Source organism: Eptesicus fuscus, chromosome 15 (genome assembly GCF_027574615.1).
Source record: "Eptesicus fuscus isolate TK198812 chromosome 15, DD_ASM_mEF_20220401, whole genome shotgun sequence".
NCBI classification, from domain to species: Eukaryota; Metazoa; Chordata; class Mammalia; order Chiroptera; family Vespertilionidae; genus Eptesicus; species Eptesicus fuscus.
In genome coordinates, this window is record NC_072487.1 from 33851796 (window position 1) to 33869142 (window position 17347).

The 17347-nt window shown below is 50.3% G+C and overlaps 1 protein-coding gene across 1 annotated transcript; it reads right to left on the reverse strand.

Annotated features, from left to right (window-relative positions):
• Window positions 1–1793: 1793 nt before the first annotated feature.
• DMRT3 (doublesex and mab-3 related transcription factor 3) lies at window positions 1794–16285 on the reverse strand. Its single transcript, XM_008145052.2, has 2 exons — window positions 15829–16285; window positions 1794–2773 (listed from the first exon to the last, which is right to left on the reverse strand). Exons 1-2 carry the CDS (start codon window positions 16283–16285, stop codon window positions 1809–1811), a joined length of 1422 nt encoding a protein of 473 aa, XP_008143274.2. The 3' UTR covers window positions 1794–1808.
• Between the last annotated feature and the right edge of the window lie 1062 nt (window positions 16286–17347).

The window sequence follows — 17347 nt, forward strand, 5'->3', positions numbered from 1 at the left end:
CATGAAGAGGCTTGTATTTATTTCCTTTCCTTCCCTTTCCGTTCCTTTCTGTTCCACATTCACTAGTTTGTCCGAGCTAAGCAGTCATCTTTCCTTTCAAGCACTCTGAAGAATGAAAATAGTACAAGAAGTGGTCAGTGTGGGCTCTGAATATCATTGTTCGAAAACTCAACTTTTAAAAATAGCTGAGCACGACCAAGCCAGGTTGGTTCAGTGGATGGAGTGTCGGCCTGCGGACCAAAGGGTCCCGGGTTTGATTCTGGTCAAGGCACACACACCTTGGTTTAAGGCTCCTCCCTGGCCTGGGGCCCTGGTCGGGGCTTATGCAGGAGGCTAGCCATCGATGTGTTTCTCTCACATCGATATTTCTGTCTTTCCCTCTCTCTTCTACTCTCCGTAAAAATCAATGGAAAAATATCCTCGGGTGAGGATTAACAACAACAACAACAACAAATATATCCAAGCAAAACGTCTGCCATACGCAGCACCCCAAATTGCTTTTAAAATAAAGCACGTGGGTTGCGAGGGGAAACCCTGCTTTCAATGTTGTGTGGTGGTCATCTTCTCCAAGTGACGACGAGGGAATTCACTTCTACCTCCTGAATGCAACCCTAGTGACCTTCACAGGAGTAACAGTTCTGGCACCGTGAGTGGGGTCTCTGAGCGGGCCGTGCTAAGCACTGTACTTACTTCCCACGCTGTAGACTGTCTCGTCCTCACTTTGATTGTAATGGGATTCTCCATTACCATCCCTGCTTATCTTCGACTCACAGGCAGGTAACTTGGACAATAACATACAGGGAGCATTGTAACACACAGTAGGCACTCAATAAGTGTCTGTTGAAGAAATAAATGAATGGATAGAGGCATTGAATGAACTCTATTCTTGAACAATACACTCTCCGTCTTTCTGACTGCACCCCCAAACCTTTGTCATGGGTATTTCTCAAGGAGCGTCTCACTTAACTGACACCTGGAGGTGGGAGCCATGCACTAGAGTAAGTCGCTTTTACATCAAGTTCCCATTTTCAGAGGTCCTCTTCGCACAAGCAGAAATGACATGAACCAAAATCATCTCCTTAGTTTATTTCTTCTAGAGCCCTTAGCATGCTACATTAACCCGACAAAGCTTAATCTTGTGTTCATTTCACAACACATTTCATGCAGTTCACAGCTGTGACGGGTTTTACATTGACATTACACGTGTTTCGATTCAGCCATGTGAAAGGAATAATTCTTAATGGAGTTTGTCTCTGAAAACTGTCCAAGCTTAAATAAGCATGTGAGCCGTTCGCTCTGTTCTTAAGAGCAGTCTCTCTTTAAAACGCAAGACGGATTTCCAGCGTAAGAATATAATGTCCCTGTTGGCAGTCCGTCTGCAAGCGCACCACTTCCTTTGGGGGTCGCACGTCCTGAGGAATCCCTTCACCAAACTGCTTTCAAGTATACGATTTTATGGAACACTCCGGGTTGAGTCTAGGAGCAAGGCTGACCTTCAGCGTCACATCCCCAAATAAATCTTCCGTGGTCCCAGCTTTCCCAAGACTATGCTTAGCGTGAGACTCTCTTGTACAATAAGCATTTCAGCACTAAAGCCACAGAGCAGAGCTATTTGGCATTTCCCAGTGAAGTGCAAGAAATTAAATAAGTTATGTTTTTATTGCTAATAGAATCAAGCACAGTCACTCTGTCAAACAGAAGGAAAAGGTATACACAGGATGTGGCTTCTCCTCAGCCTCCCCCCCCACCCACCCCAGGGTTCAGATGCACAGAAGGAGTCACCTGGTCCCTTCCCATCCGGTGCCACTTTAGGATGATGTGTTGAGTATCCTAGAGTCTGAGGAGTCGGACCGCTCGTCGTAGTCGTCCTCGGTGTAAATGGGCTGCTTGGACACCATGGGGCACCCCTCATCGGGGATGGAGATCCGCGGGTCCTCGGGGGCGCGCGTGGGCAGGACCGGCGAGCTCCTGAAGACGCTGGCAGAGTTGCCCGGGAAAGGGCTGACGTACTGGGACCTCAGCTGGTACTGCTGCTGCAGCGTCATGGTGTTCCACAGGGTGACGTCGTTGGGCAGAAAGGGGCTCGACTGGTTTCTCGCCAGAGTATTCCTCAGCATGAGCGGGTAGCGGGGCGGCTGGGGGAAAGGGTGCTGCAGGGGCACGGCCAGGGGGTTGGCGACGACGTTACTGGAGTCCGCAGAAAACCTCAACGTGTCTGGGACGCGGAAGGCCGACCCCACGGACCACTTGGAGGAGGAGATGGGGTAGGAGCTCAAGGTGTGTTCGAAGAGGTGCCCGTTGGAGGGCAGCACGAGGCTCTCGGGCTCGGCGGCAGTCCGCTCGGCGGCCGAGACCGAGGACCGGCTGGACAGCAGGACCTCCACGGCGCTCACCAGGTCCCCCCCACAGCCCTTCAGGATCAGCTCCAGCACCGTGGGCTTCTGGGTGGGGAATATTTTTTTTAACACTTCCAGGGGGGGTCTGTTGGCTTTCAAGCTGAAGGGCAGAGAGACGGTCCCCGAGGGGCCCTCGATCAGGAGGTGGTTCTGCTCCCCGTGGAACTTGGGGCTGTCGGAGCGGCTGTCCGAGTTGCCCCCGTTTTTCTGGCCTGCGTACCCACCTTCATCCACCGACACTACCTCGGGGCTCTCGGGGGCGAAGCAGCCTTTACTTTTCGCAACGTCTGGGGAGCTCCTCTGGTCCGTGTCTTTGTCGCTGAAGGACTCTGCGTTGTCTGCCAAGCTGCTGTCCCCAAGTCGCTCCTCAGTCAAATCTGAAAAGCAGAGAACAGCTGGGTTAATCCTCTCCTGGTGGCATACAGAGGAACAGATGTGCTGTGGAGCCCACGCGGGCTTTCTGGAAGGGGAAATGTGTCCCAGTGCGTTATAGCATACCACAGGCAAGAAAGAAAGAAAGAAAGAAAGAGAGAGAGAGAGAGAGAGAGAGAGAGAGAGAGAGAGAGAGAGAGAGAGAGAAAGACAGAAAGAGAGAGAGAGAGAGAGAAAGAAAGAGAGAAAGAGAGAAAGAAAGAAAGAGAGAGAGAGAGAGAAAGAAAGAGAGAAAGAAAGAAAGAAAGAAAGAAAGAAAGAAAGAAAGAAAGAAAGAAAGAAAGAAAGAAAGAAAGAAATCCAAACTATGTCATTGGCAAATGGCAAAAAAAAGACCCCTGAATATAAAGATCTAGAAACCAGAGTGATGGCTCGGAATGATGTGTTGAGGGAAGCCTGTCTCCAACACGGGGCAGCGTGAGGCCGAGGCCCACAGAAGGTGTGGCTGCCAGCAGCACAGTCCGACCAGGGGCCTTCTGTGGGCCGGGGACCCACAGGCCCAGGAGGCAGGAACGGAAGCTCAGGCTTTCCTTCCGGCTCTTCTTCTGCAAAGGAGGCGGCCGGTGGAATTTAAGGACATCTTCCGCTGGCGGGTAACCAGGAACTGCGGGCAAGTTTAATATTTCAAATCCATTTCCCGTGCACAGATGTCTCATTAAGTATGCCTTGTGAAGGGGGCACCGATGTGTTTCCACAGGATACCGCGTACAGTAACTAGCTGACAGGATTGCCAGAGGGAAGGAAAGAAGCCTCTGAACATTGAAACCTTTATTTAAAACCACGTGAGGTGTGGCTCAGTTGAGTGTCGATCCATGAACCCAGAGGTTACTGGTTCAATTCCTGGTCAAGGCACATGCCTGGTTTGCAGGCTCAATCTCTGGTGGGGGGCATGCAGGAGGCCGCCCTTCAGTGTTTCTCTCTCATCGATGTTTCTATCTATATCTCTATCCTTCTCGAACCTTCTTCTCTCTCTAAAATCAATAAAAACATTTTTTTTAAAGCCACTTGCAACTTGGATTAGAAGGCACGAAAAACCAGCTGTGCATTCTGGGTGGTGGGGGACAGGTTGCAGGAGGGGAAGGAGGAAGTGACTTGACAGGGCTCGTGGAACTATGCAAGGAGCATGACCCATCAATGAAGCAAAAGCACCCATAACTCCAGGACCTGGGGTGCAAGGGGGAAGATACATTTTCCATGAACTGTTTTGTTAGCAAAGTGCATGGAAAGGACTTAAAGAAACCTCTTAAATTAAAAGAAGAGAGAGGGGGAAACAGCTTTCCAAATAAAGCAGAGATTTGCTGTGAAGTAAGCCAGTTGCAAATTTAACATTCTGACCTAAGACCTTACCCCCAGACCGGCTAGTATTACTGTGCTAACCAGGCAGAAAGAAGTAGCTAAGACTGGATTACTCGCAGAAGTAAATGCTATCAGACCTTTATAATAAAGGGACATATTCCTTATTAATGAGCTGTATGCAAGTGGAATTTTATCCTCCTTAAAACAGGTACTGGCAGTGTCTTCTGAAAGCCAATGTAACTGATCTAAAGGTGAAAATTATTAAGGACCCACTTGTCAGGTTGTAAACAAGTGGTTTGCCTGTGTTTTCTACTTCCTGGCGTGAATGGCCTCCTTGTCCCCTTCCCTGTGGGCACACCTGATGATGTGTAGACAGCCAGTTGGTGAAATTTCATCAAAGCAGCTTCTGAAACCCATCTCCTCCTGTGTGTTGTTGTTTGCTTTAAAAGCCTTAAAGGACCATTTATGAACATGCTTTTAACATGGGCTGTCGCTTAAATATAACTGAAAAAACCAAACTTTGTTTCTCCACAAAGCAATAACTATGTGCCAAGCAAAAATACTTAAAAGATATTCTTACATTATATCAGGGCAACTTTCAATCATAAATCTGATATGAATTCATATTTACTCCAAATTTGCATTTTAAGTAAACTGCTTTTTTTCCCCAATGTAAGATTTCTCTAGGGCAGTGGTCGGCAAACTCATTAATCAACAGAGCCAAATATCAACAGTACAACGATTGAAATTACTTTTGAGAGCCAAATTGTTTAAACTTAAACTTCTTCTAACGCCACTTCTTCAAAATAGACTCGCCCAGGCCGTGGTAGTTTGTGGAAGAGCCACACCCATGGGGCCAAAGAGCCGCATGTGGCCCGCGAGCCGCGGTTTGCCGACCACTGTTCTAGGGGGTTCATGTATAGCCCAGACAAACTAATTCTGCAGCAACTCTGGGATGAACAAAAGACCCATCTTTGAAAGAGAAATCTGACATATTCTCTCCTACAACTTCCTAGGCCTGGAGACCCAGTTTCATGTCCCGAGTTAATGTGGTACTTATACTTCATCCAGAAGAGAAAAACAGCACACACACAAAAAAAAAGTATCTATAAATTCACACTGTCACCAGTATGTTAACTCAGCATGAACTGAACGCACAATTGGATTCTGGCTCCTGCTCAATGGAGCTTGGAAGAGCAGTCCAATGCTCCCCCTGAGCAAAAATGAGCATCGAAGAACGCTTTCAACATTAGGTACCGCTAAACAGTTTTCTTATTTCTTTAACTTCAGCTTTCATTATCTGTTATTACCAGGTATTTGTATCCCTGTAATACACAAGATACCGGAGACGCAGAATAGATGGTAGCAAATAACAGAAGTGTGAGACTTGCCCCTAACTTGTGGAACTTATCATCAAGTTGGGGAGGTAAGAGGCATGTGCAGGGGGAAAAGCAAACACACTCAGGTGGGCTTGCTATGCGTTAAATATAACACGCATGTACACACATGTTCGTCGCAACAGCCACCATCGCCAAAAGGTGACTGCATCCCCAGTGTCCACAGATGGGTAAGGAGATAAATGAAATGTGGTCTATACATACGATGGAGTATCATTCAGCCTCAAAAAGGAATGAAATTCTGGCACATGCTACAATATGGATGAAAACATGCTAAATGAAATAAGCCAGAAGGGCAAATATTCTACGATTCTACTTATTTGAGATACCTAGAATAGGCATATTTATATATTTATGGAGACAGAAATGGTGGTTACCAGAGGCTGGGGGAAGGGAATAGTGTCTTATTGTTTAATGGGTACCAAGTTTATGGTTGGGATGATGAAAACGTTCCGGAAAGGGATAGCGGTGACGGTCGCACAACGCTGTGAATGTGCTAACGCCACTACGTTATACCCCTAAAGATGGTTAAAATAGTAAATTTTGTTACGTGTTGTTTTGGCACACACACACAGAAAGAAATATGACACACGGTATCCTAGCGACATAGGGGATGGTAAGATTTTTTTAAGTAAGAGAAACAAGTGTTTCTTCCAGAAAATAAAGGGTGTATACATTTAGCTAAAAAGCTCAAAATTTAACTATTTTTTAAAAGAAATGTGTGGACCTAAAATCAGCTTCCTACTCTGAAAGGTAGATGTTCCCTACCCTGGGTGAGTGTGAAACACTGACAACCTTAGAGGAAGAGGTTCTGAGGTCTGCCAACCACATCCGCTCTCCCACAGAATGCTCCAGGCTCCGGAAAAAGGGGATTCAAACAGGAACCAGAGAACGATATTCTGGCTAATCTGACACATCTGCCATGATGAAAATAGAGTGTTTTTTTTTTTTTTTCAGGTTGGCAAACGATACACCATCCCAACAAACTGGATATGGGATGGCGGGCGTGCAGGTCTGTGGCAGTGTAAAATCCATGGCTGCACCCATTTTCCTGTCCTGTACAACAGGCCACAGTGGAATCTTATATGGGTGCCACCTTGTTCCCCAACTGTGACACCACCCCCCCCCCCAGACTGTCCTCGTGCTACCCTTTGCCCCTGCTGCTGTGCCATGCCCAGTGCAGCACGCACTTCCGGTTAGTTCTCAAGAGATGGTGGTGGGCTGTGCTGATTCACCCACTCTCAGGTGTCTGGGCTGACCAGCCTCTCCAACTGGGGGTCAAGGCTCTGGCGACCAAGTGAGAAGAGCTAATAAGATGTCACAGGAATCAAATCTATACACTCAACCCTCCGAGCAACCGAGGCCAGCACTGCTGATACTGTGTTCAAAGGGGAGACAGGAGACATGGAAAGACGCAATGAGTGGGACTCCCCTACGGCGTTCATACACCTGAGCAGCACAGAAAGGCCTGCGATGGGGTGCCACGTGAGCAGAATCCCAAACAACAGCCAAAGGCTATGGAGGTCGCAAAACCCGGCAAGGGGCAAGGGAAGACTAGCCCCTCCGCGGGCACCAAGAGCAAACTCCGCGCCCAACAGTCATTTCCGAAGGAAGAATACAGAGTCCCCGCGGTTCTGTGGCATTGTGGTCTACTGCTTGTGTTCTTGCACCTACACTAGATGTAGTGTAGATTATTCTGTTATAAACACAGACTTCCACAAGTAATGACAGAGGGTGAGCTGTGAGCCCAGTGATAACGTATAACGTAATAACAGGTGTTTCTTTACATCCCTGGATTTGTTTTCCTAAATGAACTTTATAAACTGTTCGTGTTGGCCTAAAACACAAAGGCCTTTCTTGATATAGAAATGTGAAACTGCCAACGAACAAAATGAAAAGGAAACTACCCCCAAAATGCTTTACCCTCTTCTTTTCTTGAAAGTGACACCCTAATTCCTAGAACACGAAGAGGAAGCCTATACTTCAACTGATAATATTTTCACCCCTAGAATATGGGTATCGGAAGCCAAAACTCCTGGACAAAAACTGAAAAGAAATCAACTTCATCTGATATTACAAACCGTCTACTGAAAGTGATGGTCTGTTGATTCTAATGCTTAAACATCTAGACATCTTTAAAATTTACTCAATGCTCACTCTTCGATTTCATATTTTTTATGATGTAGAAACACAGCCACCTCTAAAATAAAGTTTTCACTAGGGTAAAGGTTTTCAAAAGGTGATATTCAACTAAGAAGGAAATTTTTATATGGATAATGAGATACATATATTGTATGATATATATATATGCCATAAGATAGCTACAGGACCTTAAAGAGAGATAATGAACACTCACACAAAAGTGACTTCCATCTAAAATAAAATTACAGTTCCAAAATCTAACTTTCTTTTGAGGATTTTTCCATATGAAAATGCACTGAAGCAAAAAAAATAATTCTAGATATTCATTTTAAATAGTTTGAGAAAGCACACCCCATCTGTGAAACATTTTGCTCAAGACACATAAACATGAAAAATCTTTCTGACTTAAAGGTGGTGGGTTTGCTCCATTTTATCCAATTGTATCTACAAAACAAAATGTATCTCACATCCAGAATGAAAATACAAAAAACACTGGCATAGAGAAAGGAGGGTTTCCTCACGCACGTCACTGGATATTTTTTTTTTCTTCTGAAATTGCGTCAGGCATTTTGAAACACGGACGGCATGTCCTCAGCTGTTCGCTGGAGCACTGGGGGACACACCTCTGAGTAACATCCCCAGTGGGTCACTTCCAAAGCACACAAACAAGTCTTCGGTGGCAGGCAGGAGCCTGGGCAAGGACGGCTTCTCGAGCCGGCTGCCCAGTCAGAATCCTAGCAGGAGACAGGATTTGTACAACTTCTGTTATCTCCATCTCATACTACAAGTACAGAATCATAAAAAACTGAATCGCCGACAACTTAGAGTACTGCAGGAAATGGATGTTGGTCTAAAACCTTCCCTTTTCTTCCTAAGGAGAAAAGAAAACTCGTGGAAAGTAAAAATGTATAGTCACATTTTCCTTTTAAAAGATCATTAACGCCCTGGCTGGTGTGGGTCAGTGGTTAGAGTGTGAGCCCTCACACCCCAGGGTCTCATGGTGGATCCCGGCCCCAGTCAGGGCATGTGCTGGGGAGGCAACCAATTGATGTGTCTCTTTTACATCGATGTTTCTCTCTCTCTCTCCTCTCTCTCTCTCCTCCCTCCCTTTCACTCTCTCTAAAAACCAATGGGGAAATATATTCTTGGGTGAGGATTAACAAAACAAAAGAAAAAGTATAAGAAGATAAAAAAAACCATTAACAACACTGGGTTAATAACATGTGGCAGTATCAAAATGGGTTTCTGCAGACCAATATTTTGGGGGGACATATAAAGGGCTGGATATAAGGAAGGATGGTTTTGCAACTGTGGACTACAGTATATTTCCTACAAAAATTTAGGTTTGACCTCTTTCTTGATTCAGAAAATAACACTTTTCAAGAAGCAGGAGGGAAATTACCTATAAATCTACATGTGTATTTGGTGCTTATAAAAACGCAAGCCGCAGTGGTTCCGTTGGTTCAGCATCGTCCTGTGCATCTGAAGGGAGCCGGTCCGAACCCCGGCTGGACATGTACAGAGGCTGCCAATAGATGTTTCTCACATTGCTCTCTCTCTCTCTCTCTCTCTCTCCCTCCCCTCCCTCCCTCCCTCTAAGCATGTCCTCCGGTGAAGATTAAAATTTTTTTTAATTTTTTTAAATGTCTATTCATTCATCCATATATTTAGCAAATATCCTTGAATCCCTCACTATGTGCTCAGGCATTTCCTAGGTAAGAGTATATGAAAAACCAGAGCATTTTTCATATACTAGGGTAACGGTTTTGATCAAAGCACTGCCTCTTAGCCACCGAAAGACTTACAGTTTCCTAACTAATCTTCTGCAAAATTTCCAATTTATCTTTGTAATTGGTCACATTTTACATTGAAACACAGCAAGTAACTCAAAGGCCAGCAGCTGGGCAGACTATGGTGTCTTCATTGGAGGGAATATTGTTGTCAACATATAAAGACTATGGGTGCAACAGACACACTGAATTAAATAAAGAATAATCAGTGGCGGCGGGTGGGGGGGGTGTCGGGGAAGCAAAACACTGACCCTAGCTTTGCAAAATGTATGTCTCACTTGTCATTGGAATCAAGAGATTAGAGATCTGGAAAAGAACTAATGTTCTGATATTTAAATTTTCCAGAATACTCTCATTCAGTAGTTGATTGGGCTTATTTTTATAGCTGTTTATACAACAAAATGAGAGGAAAAAACACTGCGTTATGTTTTTTGTTTCCTCAGCGCTCAGACAAGGAAATGATTCACTAAAGCCACGTGGGACTCTTGCGGAGGGACACTCAGACGTTACTTAACCTTGGTCATGGGCACCCATGCATACCCCAAGTTCAAGGTCCGCTGTGCCATCACAGTCACATCAAACTAGACGTGAGGCCCAGGGGCTTGAGGGGCTAATGGCCGGGAAACTGCAACAGGTTAAAAAGCCAAAGAAAAGAGGAAAGCGAGAAGGGACAGGAGAGGAAGAGAGAAAGGGGAGGGGCGGTAGGCAGGCCGGCAAATAGCTCTGCACTGGGCTGCGTCCTCCCTCCTGTCAGGAAGAAGTGCAACATTTCCAGAAAGGGGCTCCGAGTCCTGGAGTCCTCCGGGAGGGTTGATTTATGGAGATTTACTCCCGGCCCCTCGGTAAAGCTGTGAGCAGAAAGTGCTGACTGGCGGCAGCGAAGAATTTCTCATCAATGCTCTTTGATTGTATTTTGCAAACAAAATGCCTGTTGCTTGGTAACATTTCACTTGAGCCTGACCTTCCCCGAAAGTTATTGCTATCAGATTCGATTTACACTGTCCTCCTGTGATTACTGTAATCTTTTAAACCCGGGAGTTCATCCATCAGGGAGAAGAAAAGTTGGTTGTGTAAGTCCAGGGCACGGCCATCCCCCAGATTTATAACCTGGGGCAGGCTCTTTCCCGATGGCAGTGGAAGTCTGGTTTCCGGAGGTTGCCACGCTCTGGTTTTTCATGCCAGCCCTGGCCTCAGGTCACCACAGGGGCACCAGCACCACCCGATGCCCACCCCGGGCAGCTGGGGCTCCCGAGAGAGGGAAGCTGGGAGACCCCCGGGCCCCACGGGGCTCACTGAGTGGGGTGACTGGAGCTGGGAGGGACAGCCTCCGCCTAGGGTTGCCGGATAAATTTCAACTTCAAATATATAACGAAGAATTTTTAGGATTAAGTGTGTCCCACCCGATATTTGCCATCCTGTTTTTTATTTGCATGTTTTCTGCTAAATCTGGCGCCCCACGCTCATGCAGCAGGGAGGGAGCGGATGGCCTGAGAGGCGCGAGTGAGAAATGCACAGAGTCTTGTTCCTCAGGCTCCAGGCTCCTGGGCCAAGGAGCCCACCGCAGAGGGGTGGAAGGACGGCAGCAGGCTGGGTGGGGGACAGGGATGGGGGGCGCCCCACCTGCCCAACTGCAGTTTCCCTGAGCCTGGCAAGGGGCAGTACCCAGTGCAGCCGCAGCTGCCCCTGAACACAGTTTGCTGGGACTCTTGTACCTCCGCCGGGGGCCCTTGTGCCCTGTGGCTGCTCCCACAGGCAGCGGACACACCACCCTACGTGCAAGGTGCTGGGCTGCCTCACTCACCCAGCTGGGCTGCGCACCCCCCCCCCTCGCCGCCCCCACCCCCACCCCCAGGCAGGGCCCCAGGAGCAAAGGAAATGGACAGACAGGTGCCTCCAGAACGGCCAGAAACTGTGACTATCAGCGTCCTGCCCCTGGGGCCAGCCCTGGGGTGCGGTGTGGAAGAGACCAGTAGCACAGGATCACTTACTCCCTTTCATTTAGGTGGCTTTCGTTTTTCACAGTGCAACTCTGAGTCCAGCCCCTCGCCCCAAATGACGCTGTCGTAAAACCAGACCCCGTGTTTAAGTTCAGAGGCACACTGCACGCGCGACCTTAAAGTCTTTCCCACCTTTCCATTTTCTTCTGGCCAACACCGCCTCAGAGGGTTTCCCATCCCGGCCTGGACCGGTGACCTGGTAACACTCGTTATTACCTGCAGGTATGTCTGCCTGTCTTTCTTTGTAAATTAAATTTAAAATAAGGAAGTAGACTGGACAGGACCCAGTGAAGCAGGAGCTGAAAGGCACAGAGCAAATATAAAGATGCTATTCGGTACCGGGCACGAGGTAAAATAAAATAAAGGTAGTTTTCAAAAACTCCCAACTTCTCTCACTACAGGTCTCTTAAGTCACCCCTTTTCAGGAGAAATCAACAGAGAGGGAGACCCTCCTTTCCTATTTGGTCCTGCCCTCCTACCATTAACCAAATATGATGCTTTTGATTTCCTTTTCCTTTAAGAACACTTTAAAGACCTTGTGCACATCTTTGTGTTGATGACAGATGCTGACGGAGGAAGAACCTCCAGCTAGAGACCTTTCTTCTCCGCCAGAGGCTGCCCAGGACACACTCCCCTGAAGGAAATGGTGAGGCTGGGGGAAGGGAGCCGCAATACAGGAGTGTAACTTTAGCTCTCACCTTGGAGTTGACCCTTAACTTTCCTCAGCTCCTGAGCCCAGGTCCTGAAAGGCTGGCTTGGCTGGTTCAGGCTGCTGACTCAGAAACACTGAGTGCTGAAAGATGCCACAGGTCCCAGGGTATTCTCATGGGGGACTGGAAAGGGTGTGAGGGGGATGAAGGGGGAATTTAGGAGAGTAAGTGAATCAATGGTACGTATGTAAAGGAGCTTAAATTATAATCTGGGGCTTAAAAAGATGTCGGAATTCCAGGCCAGTCACAGATGATAATCAAAGAGCAGGGGGGGAATGTACACCCCAAAAGAAAAAAGAATGCTTCAATCCAGAGCTAGAAATAATAACATTAGAATATGTAAATTCTCCTTAAAACCATTGCCACGTGGAAAGGGGTGGTTAACACACTACACCTGGGGTCCTCAAACTTTTTAAACAGGGGCCAGTTCACTGTCCCTCAGACCGTTGGAGGGCCGGACTATAGTTTATAAAAAACTATGAACAAATTCCTATGCACACTGCACATATCTTATTTTGAAGTAAAAAAAAACAAAACGGCAAAAACACCCGCATGTGGCCCGCGGGCCGTAGTGTGAGGACACCTGCACTACACCGTTAGATAAAATAACTCCAGTCCTTTAAAGAATCTGAAGCAGAACCTGAAGAAGGAATTTCTTCCCGTCACAAAACTGAATTTTGGTGTTGATGTGGCACTCCCTGAACGGCCGGGGCCTCTCCAGCGGAGCCCAGCAAGCAGACCTTTCTCTAGGGCACGTGCTGTTCACCTGCATTCGTAGCTAACAACAACGACGACGACGAAATTTCCACGGTTACAGGCTGAAGCAGCCCTTTGTGAAAGGACCAACCTGGACACAGAGATCACCCATCTCCATCCGTTGCCAGCAGACACGGATTCCTGATGGTCTGGGCACTTACTGGAACATGCCGACCTACCATGTGAACAGAGCGTCACTTACTTCTCTGCATGCAGAGGGCTACTTGTCCAGCAGTATCTGATCTGCGTCGAACTATGCATGGTATGCCACTTACAAATAAGTCCTAATAAGCACAACTGCAGAAAGGTATGATATATATACAGCGACCAGTAGTCTCGCCCAGGCAGTTTCTCTCCACGGACACCCCAAATGGACTTTCTCACGGAGCCACGCATGGGCACGATCCACCTGCACGCTTGCCTTCCTCATGAAAACAACTACTCTGGGTGTGTTTCCCTGCGCCACCACCCACATCATCCGGTTGATGACTGGCATTTTTCATGGAATTATAGGGCCAAGCCAGCTGAAAGAAGAAGATAAAAGTCCTATACAGGAGCGTGTAAGGTATGTAGTGTGACCAGCTAGAAACTGAGCCCGTGGTCCCTGACGGCTCAGTCTCCCAAAGCCACCCCCCACTCTGACCTCTCCCTATGGTACGTCCTCTTCTCCTGTGCAATTACCCGCTCTCCATGTGGAGGACTCGGGTATCCCTGAGCACTCAGAATAAAAGAGAGGGCGCCGGTCTGGTTGGTCCAGTGGGATCGGTCTCCTTTCATTCTCCCAAACCTGCATCCTCCTGCTGCCGCCCGCAGGTGCTGCTCCGCCTTTCTCCTGCCCTCGCTACCCTCCTCCTGGGCTGTTTTTGGTCTTGTGACACTTTAGGAACCATGAACTTGGGGTATCCCAAAGAATGGGTTGAAGGGCACAGGACGTGGGCAGGATCTCCTCTTGAATTGAGACACCCAAACTCAAAGCCCTATTATTAGAGGAGTGCTGCTGGCTAGGTGGCCATTGCAAAATGCTACCTACTACGGACATACACTGAGACTCCTGCTCTGGAGGCAGTGGAGGTTCAAAGTTATTGGCATGAATCAACTTCTAGAAGCGAGACAAAACACTCCCAGTTACTTGTTCTAACTAACCTAAAGGAGGAAGGCAACATAAACCTTTCTCTCTCCCTCCTATGTGGCAAACCTACAAGTATGAAGAGATCAGATTGGAAGGAGAGAGACAACAGGGGTGGGTGGGCATTCCTCAGAGAAATGCTTACATCCTACTTTGGATTAAATACCCACAAAATCCAGGGCAGCAGAACCGGGCCTGCAAGGCTGCCTGTCCCCTCACCCCCAAACCAGTGAGTGCATCTCCCCAGCTCCACACATCGGTCAACTGCTCCTGAAAGCCCCTCTCCAAAAGCCAGAAGCTTTTGCAGCCTTCCACAAACTCCCTGGAGGTGTGTGTGTGGGGGGGAGGATGGGTGTCAGAAGTTCTACCACAGTCCTACCTTTGGGGCTCTAGGCCTTATAGGGCCCTCCCTCGAAAAATTCAAGCAAACCCCTTTAACCTCTCCCTGAGAAGATCCGGCGCCTTTCCTTTTCTTTTCCTATTTGCCACACCAAACACATGTCAGTTGAATTCCAAGAGCCTAAAATCAAAGGAATGCTTGGGCTGGGCAGGACCGCAAGGTCGAGATTCGCAGGAGAAAAGAGCCGCATCTGGGGTTTGCAGACCAGAGACCTGGAGGAGGGAAAGGGATGGAAGCAGTGGGGTGGGCGGAAATCTGCCCACCTCCCGAGCTCAGGGCAGACCCACTCTCTCTAACGCACAACACCGGAGGAGAGGAGAGAAGAGCGAGGAGAGGTAAGGGAAGCAAGAGTCTTAGTCTTTGCTCCCTATCTTACAGCATGAGGCCCAAGCCTCCTAGAACCTGGGAAAGGGCTCTCCAAACGTGGCCTTCCTCACAGCACGGCAAGTTTTTGGTTTGTGTTTTTTTTTTAAATATGTTTTTATTGATTTCAGAGAGGAATGGAGAGAGTGAGAGAGACAGAAACATCAATGATAAGAATCATTGATCGGGTGCCTCCCGCACACCCCCAACTGGGGATCTAGCCTCAACCGGGCATGTGCCCTTGACCGGAATCAAAATCAAAACCGGCGGGACCCTTCAGTTCACAGGCCAGACACTCTATCCACTGAGCCAGACCGGCTAGGGCTGCAGGTCAAGTTTTGTTTGTATTTCTTTAAACCACAGAGACAGCTGAAGGCGGCCTGAGGGAACCTATTGAAAGACCTGAGCAATTTTGCAAAAGAAGCTCACACTGGCCACACCAGATTCTCGTTCCTCCCTATCAGTTTAGAAGCCTTTCTGGCCTTCTTTATACTATTGCTTCTAAATGAGACTTCTCTCAACAAAGTGCAAGACGCTGCAGACCACAGTGCGCTACCAGACCGGCTTGGGTTAGCTCCAGTTCCCTCGGGGCCGGGCCGAGAGGAACGCCCAGCTCGGAGCCAGCCAAGCCTCTTGGGCCTTGGCTCCGTCCTGCACCTACACGTCCCAATCTCTCTAAAAAGCCCCAAGGCGGGGAACCCCTAAGCACGGTGGTGTGTACGCCCGCGTGGGTTTTAATTTGGACCTGTCACGACCTCTTCAGTTACCCGTCGCACAGTCCCCTCGTTTGGCTAGCCCCAGGCGCCTTCCTCGCGGGCGTCCGGGTCCCCCCTCCCGGATCCAGAGGGAAAGCCGGCAGCTGCCCGGAGACTAGGAACCGGCCTGGCGAAGTTTGGAGAGGAAGGCCCGGCCAGGCCCACGTCCCCAGACCTGCCTCCCGGGTCCCCAAGCAGAGCCGCAGCAGGAGCTCCCCAGTGTTTCCGCCCGCGCGCGGGCCCGGCTCCCCGCCCGCAGCCCTCTCACCTGGCTTGGCGAGCGGCGTCTGCAGCGCCCCGGGCTGGGGCTCGGCGGCCCAGCGCAGCGCGGCGGCCGCAGCCAACTCGGCGGCAGGGCGCGGCGGCTGGGACGGCTGCGAGGTCGGCGGCGGCTGCGGGGCGGCGGCGGCGGCGGCGGCGTCCCCAGACGGCGGGGGTCCCGGCAGGGCGCGCAGCGAGTCGGGGATGAGGCTCTCCAGGCTCTCGTTGGCCTGCTGCCGGCGCAGTGCCACCTGCGCCGCCATGACCCGCTGCCGCTCGATAATGAGGATGCACTTCTCGCACGTGCAGTCCTTGAAGCGGCAGTAGCGCTTGTGGCCCTTGAGCCAGGACAGCACGCCGTGGTTGCGGCAGCGCGCGCACTTCGGCGTGCGCTGCAGGGGCGCCCGCGGCGGCTGCGACACCGGGCCGCCCATGTACAGATAGGGGGAGCCGTAGCCGTTCATACCCCGGGCTCCCCGAAGAGCTGGCGGGCCGGCGGCGGGAGCGGGCCAGGGGGCGCCGGACGGCGGGGCTGGGAGGCCCGCTCAGGGGCGGCCCCGAGGCGGCCGCGTGCGTCCCGAGGTTGTCGGAGGTGCCGCCGCCCTTTTACGTCTCCCGCGGCGCTCGCAGCCCCGGCCGCCGGCGGGTACTCCGCCAGTCCCACGCCGGCCGCGTCTCCGCGGCTGCTGCTCAGGCCGGCAGGCCCTCCCGCGCCGAGCGTTCCGGCGGCTGCAAGGTGCCGGCGACAGCGCTGGTTAAGGTCTAAGCCAGCTTGGCCGCAGTTCCAGCGCGCTGCCAGGCCCCGGCACCTCCTCCACCGCCCTCCGCCCTCCTCCGCCCTCCCACTGCACGCCCCCCCCCCCCAGCCAGTCCCAGTCTCCTTGCACTCCCCACCCCACTCCACGCCGTCCTCCTGCCTTGCGCCCCCGGAGTCCCTCCCAGCACCTTCCGTGCCACCTGCAGCCGGGCGGCTCTCGCGGGGGCGCTCACGGCCCCTCCTCCAGCCCCTCCGCGCGGCCCCTGCCCCTGCCCCGGCGGCGGCACGGACTGGCGCTCCGGGCGCAGCGCTGCCCACCGGGCGGAGGGAGGGTGTGGGTGCCTGCGGGAGAGGGAGGTGGCCGCTCCCCTTCTCTGCCTTCCCTCCAGGTTGGATTTGGCGGCGCCGAGCCCGCTTTCATCCCAACACTTGGCCTCGGAAACTCGGCTCCGCGAGAACCAGAACCTACCGTGGAATTGATTCGGGAAATGTTGTCTCTTTATATCTTTTTTGCAACTTTAAAAAAAAAAAATCGTGCTGCTGCAAAAGAAAAGGAATGTTTTTGAAAACTTGCTGGCCCAAGGATAGCAGCCCCATTTTGCAGGCACAGCCCACCCTCTCTGGCGCCGAGTTGGTTCCCGTACCCTCCTCCCCAGTTTTAATAAACAATGTCAGTCCCCACCGGCGCGGGGAACGCTCGTGCGGAGGACTTTCTTACGGGCTGGGTCTAAACTTTCAGAATGGACTTGGGGGGCCATGACAACGCTCG

Bases quoted from the DNA above. Each gene is read 5' to 3' on its own strand.
- DMRT3 (XM_008145052.2), bottom strand. From the start codon at position 16,285: ATGAACGGCTACGGCTCCCCCTATCTGTACATGGGCGGCCCGGTGTCG. The intron at 2,774-15,828 runs GTGAGAGGGCTG...TCTGCTTTTCAG, and splicing joins GACGCCGCTCGCCAAGCCAG to ATTTGACTGAGGAGCGACTT.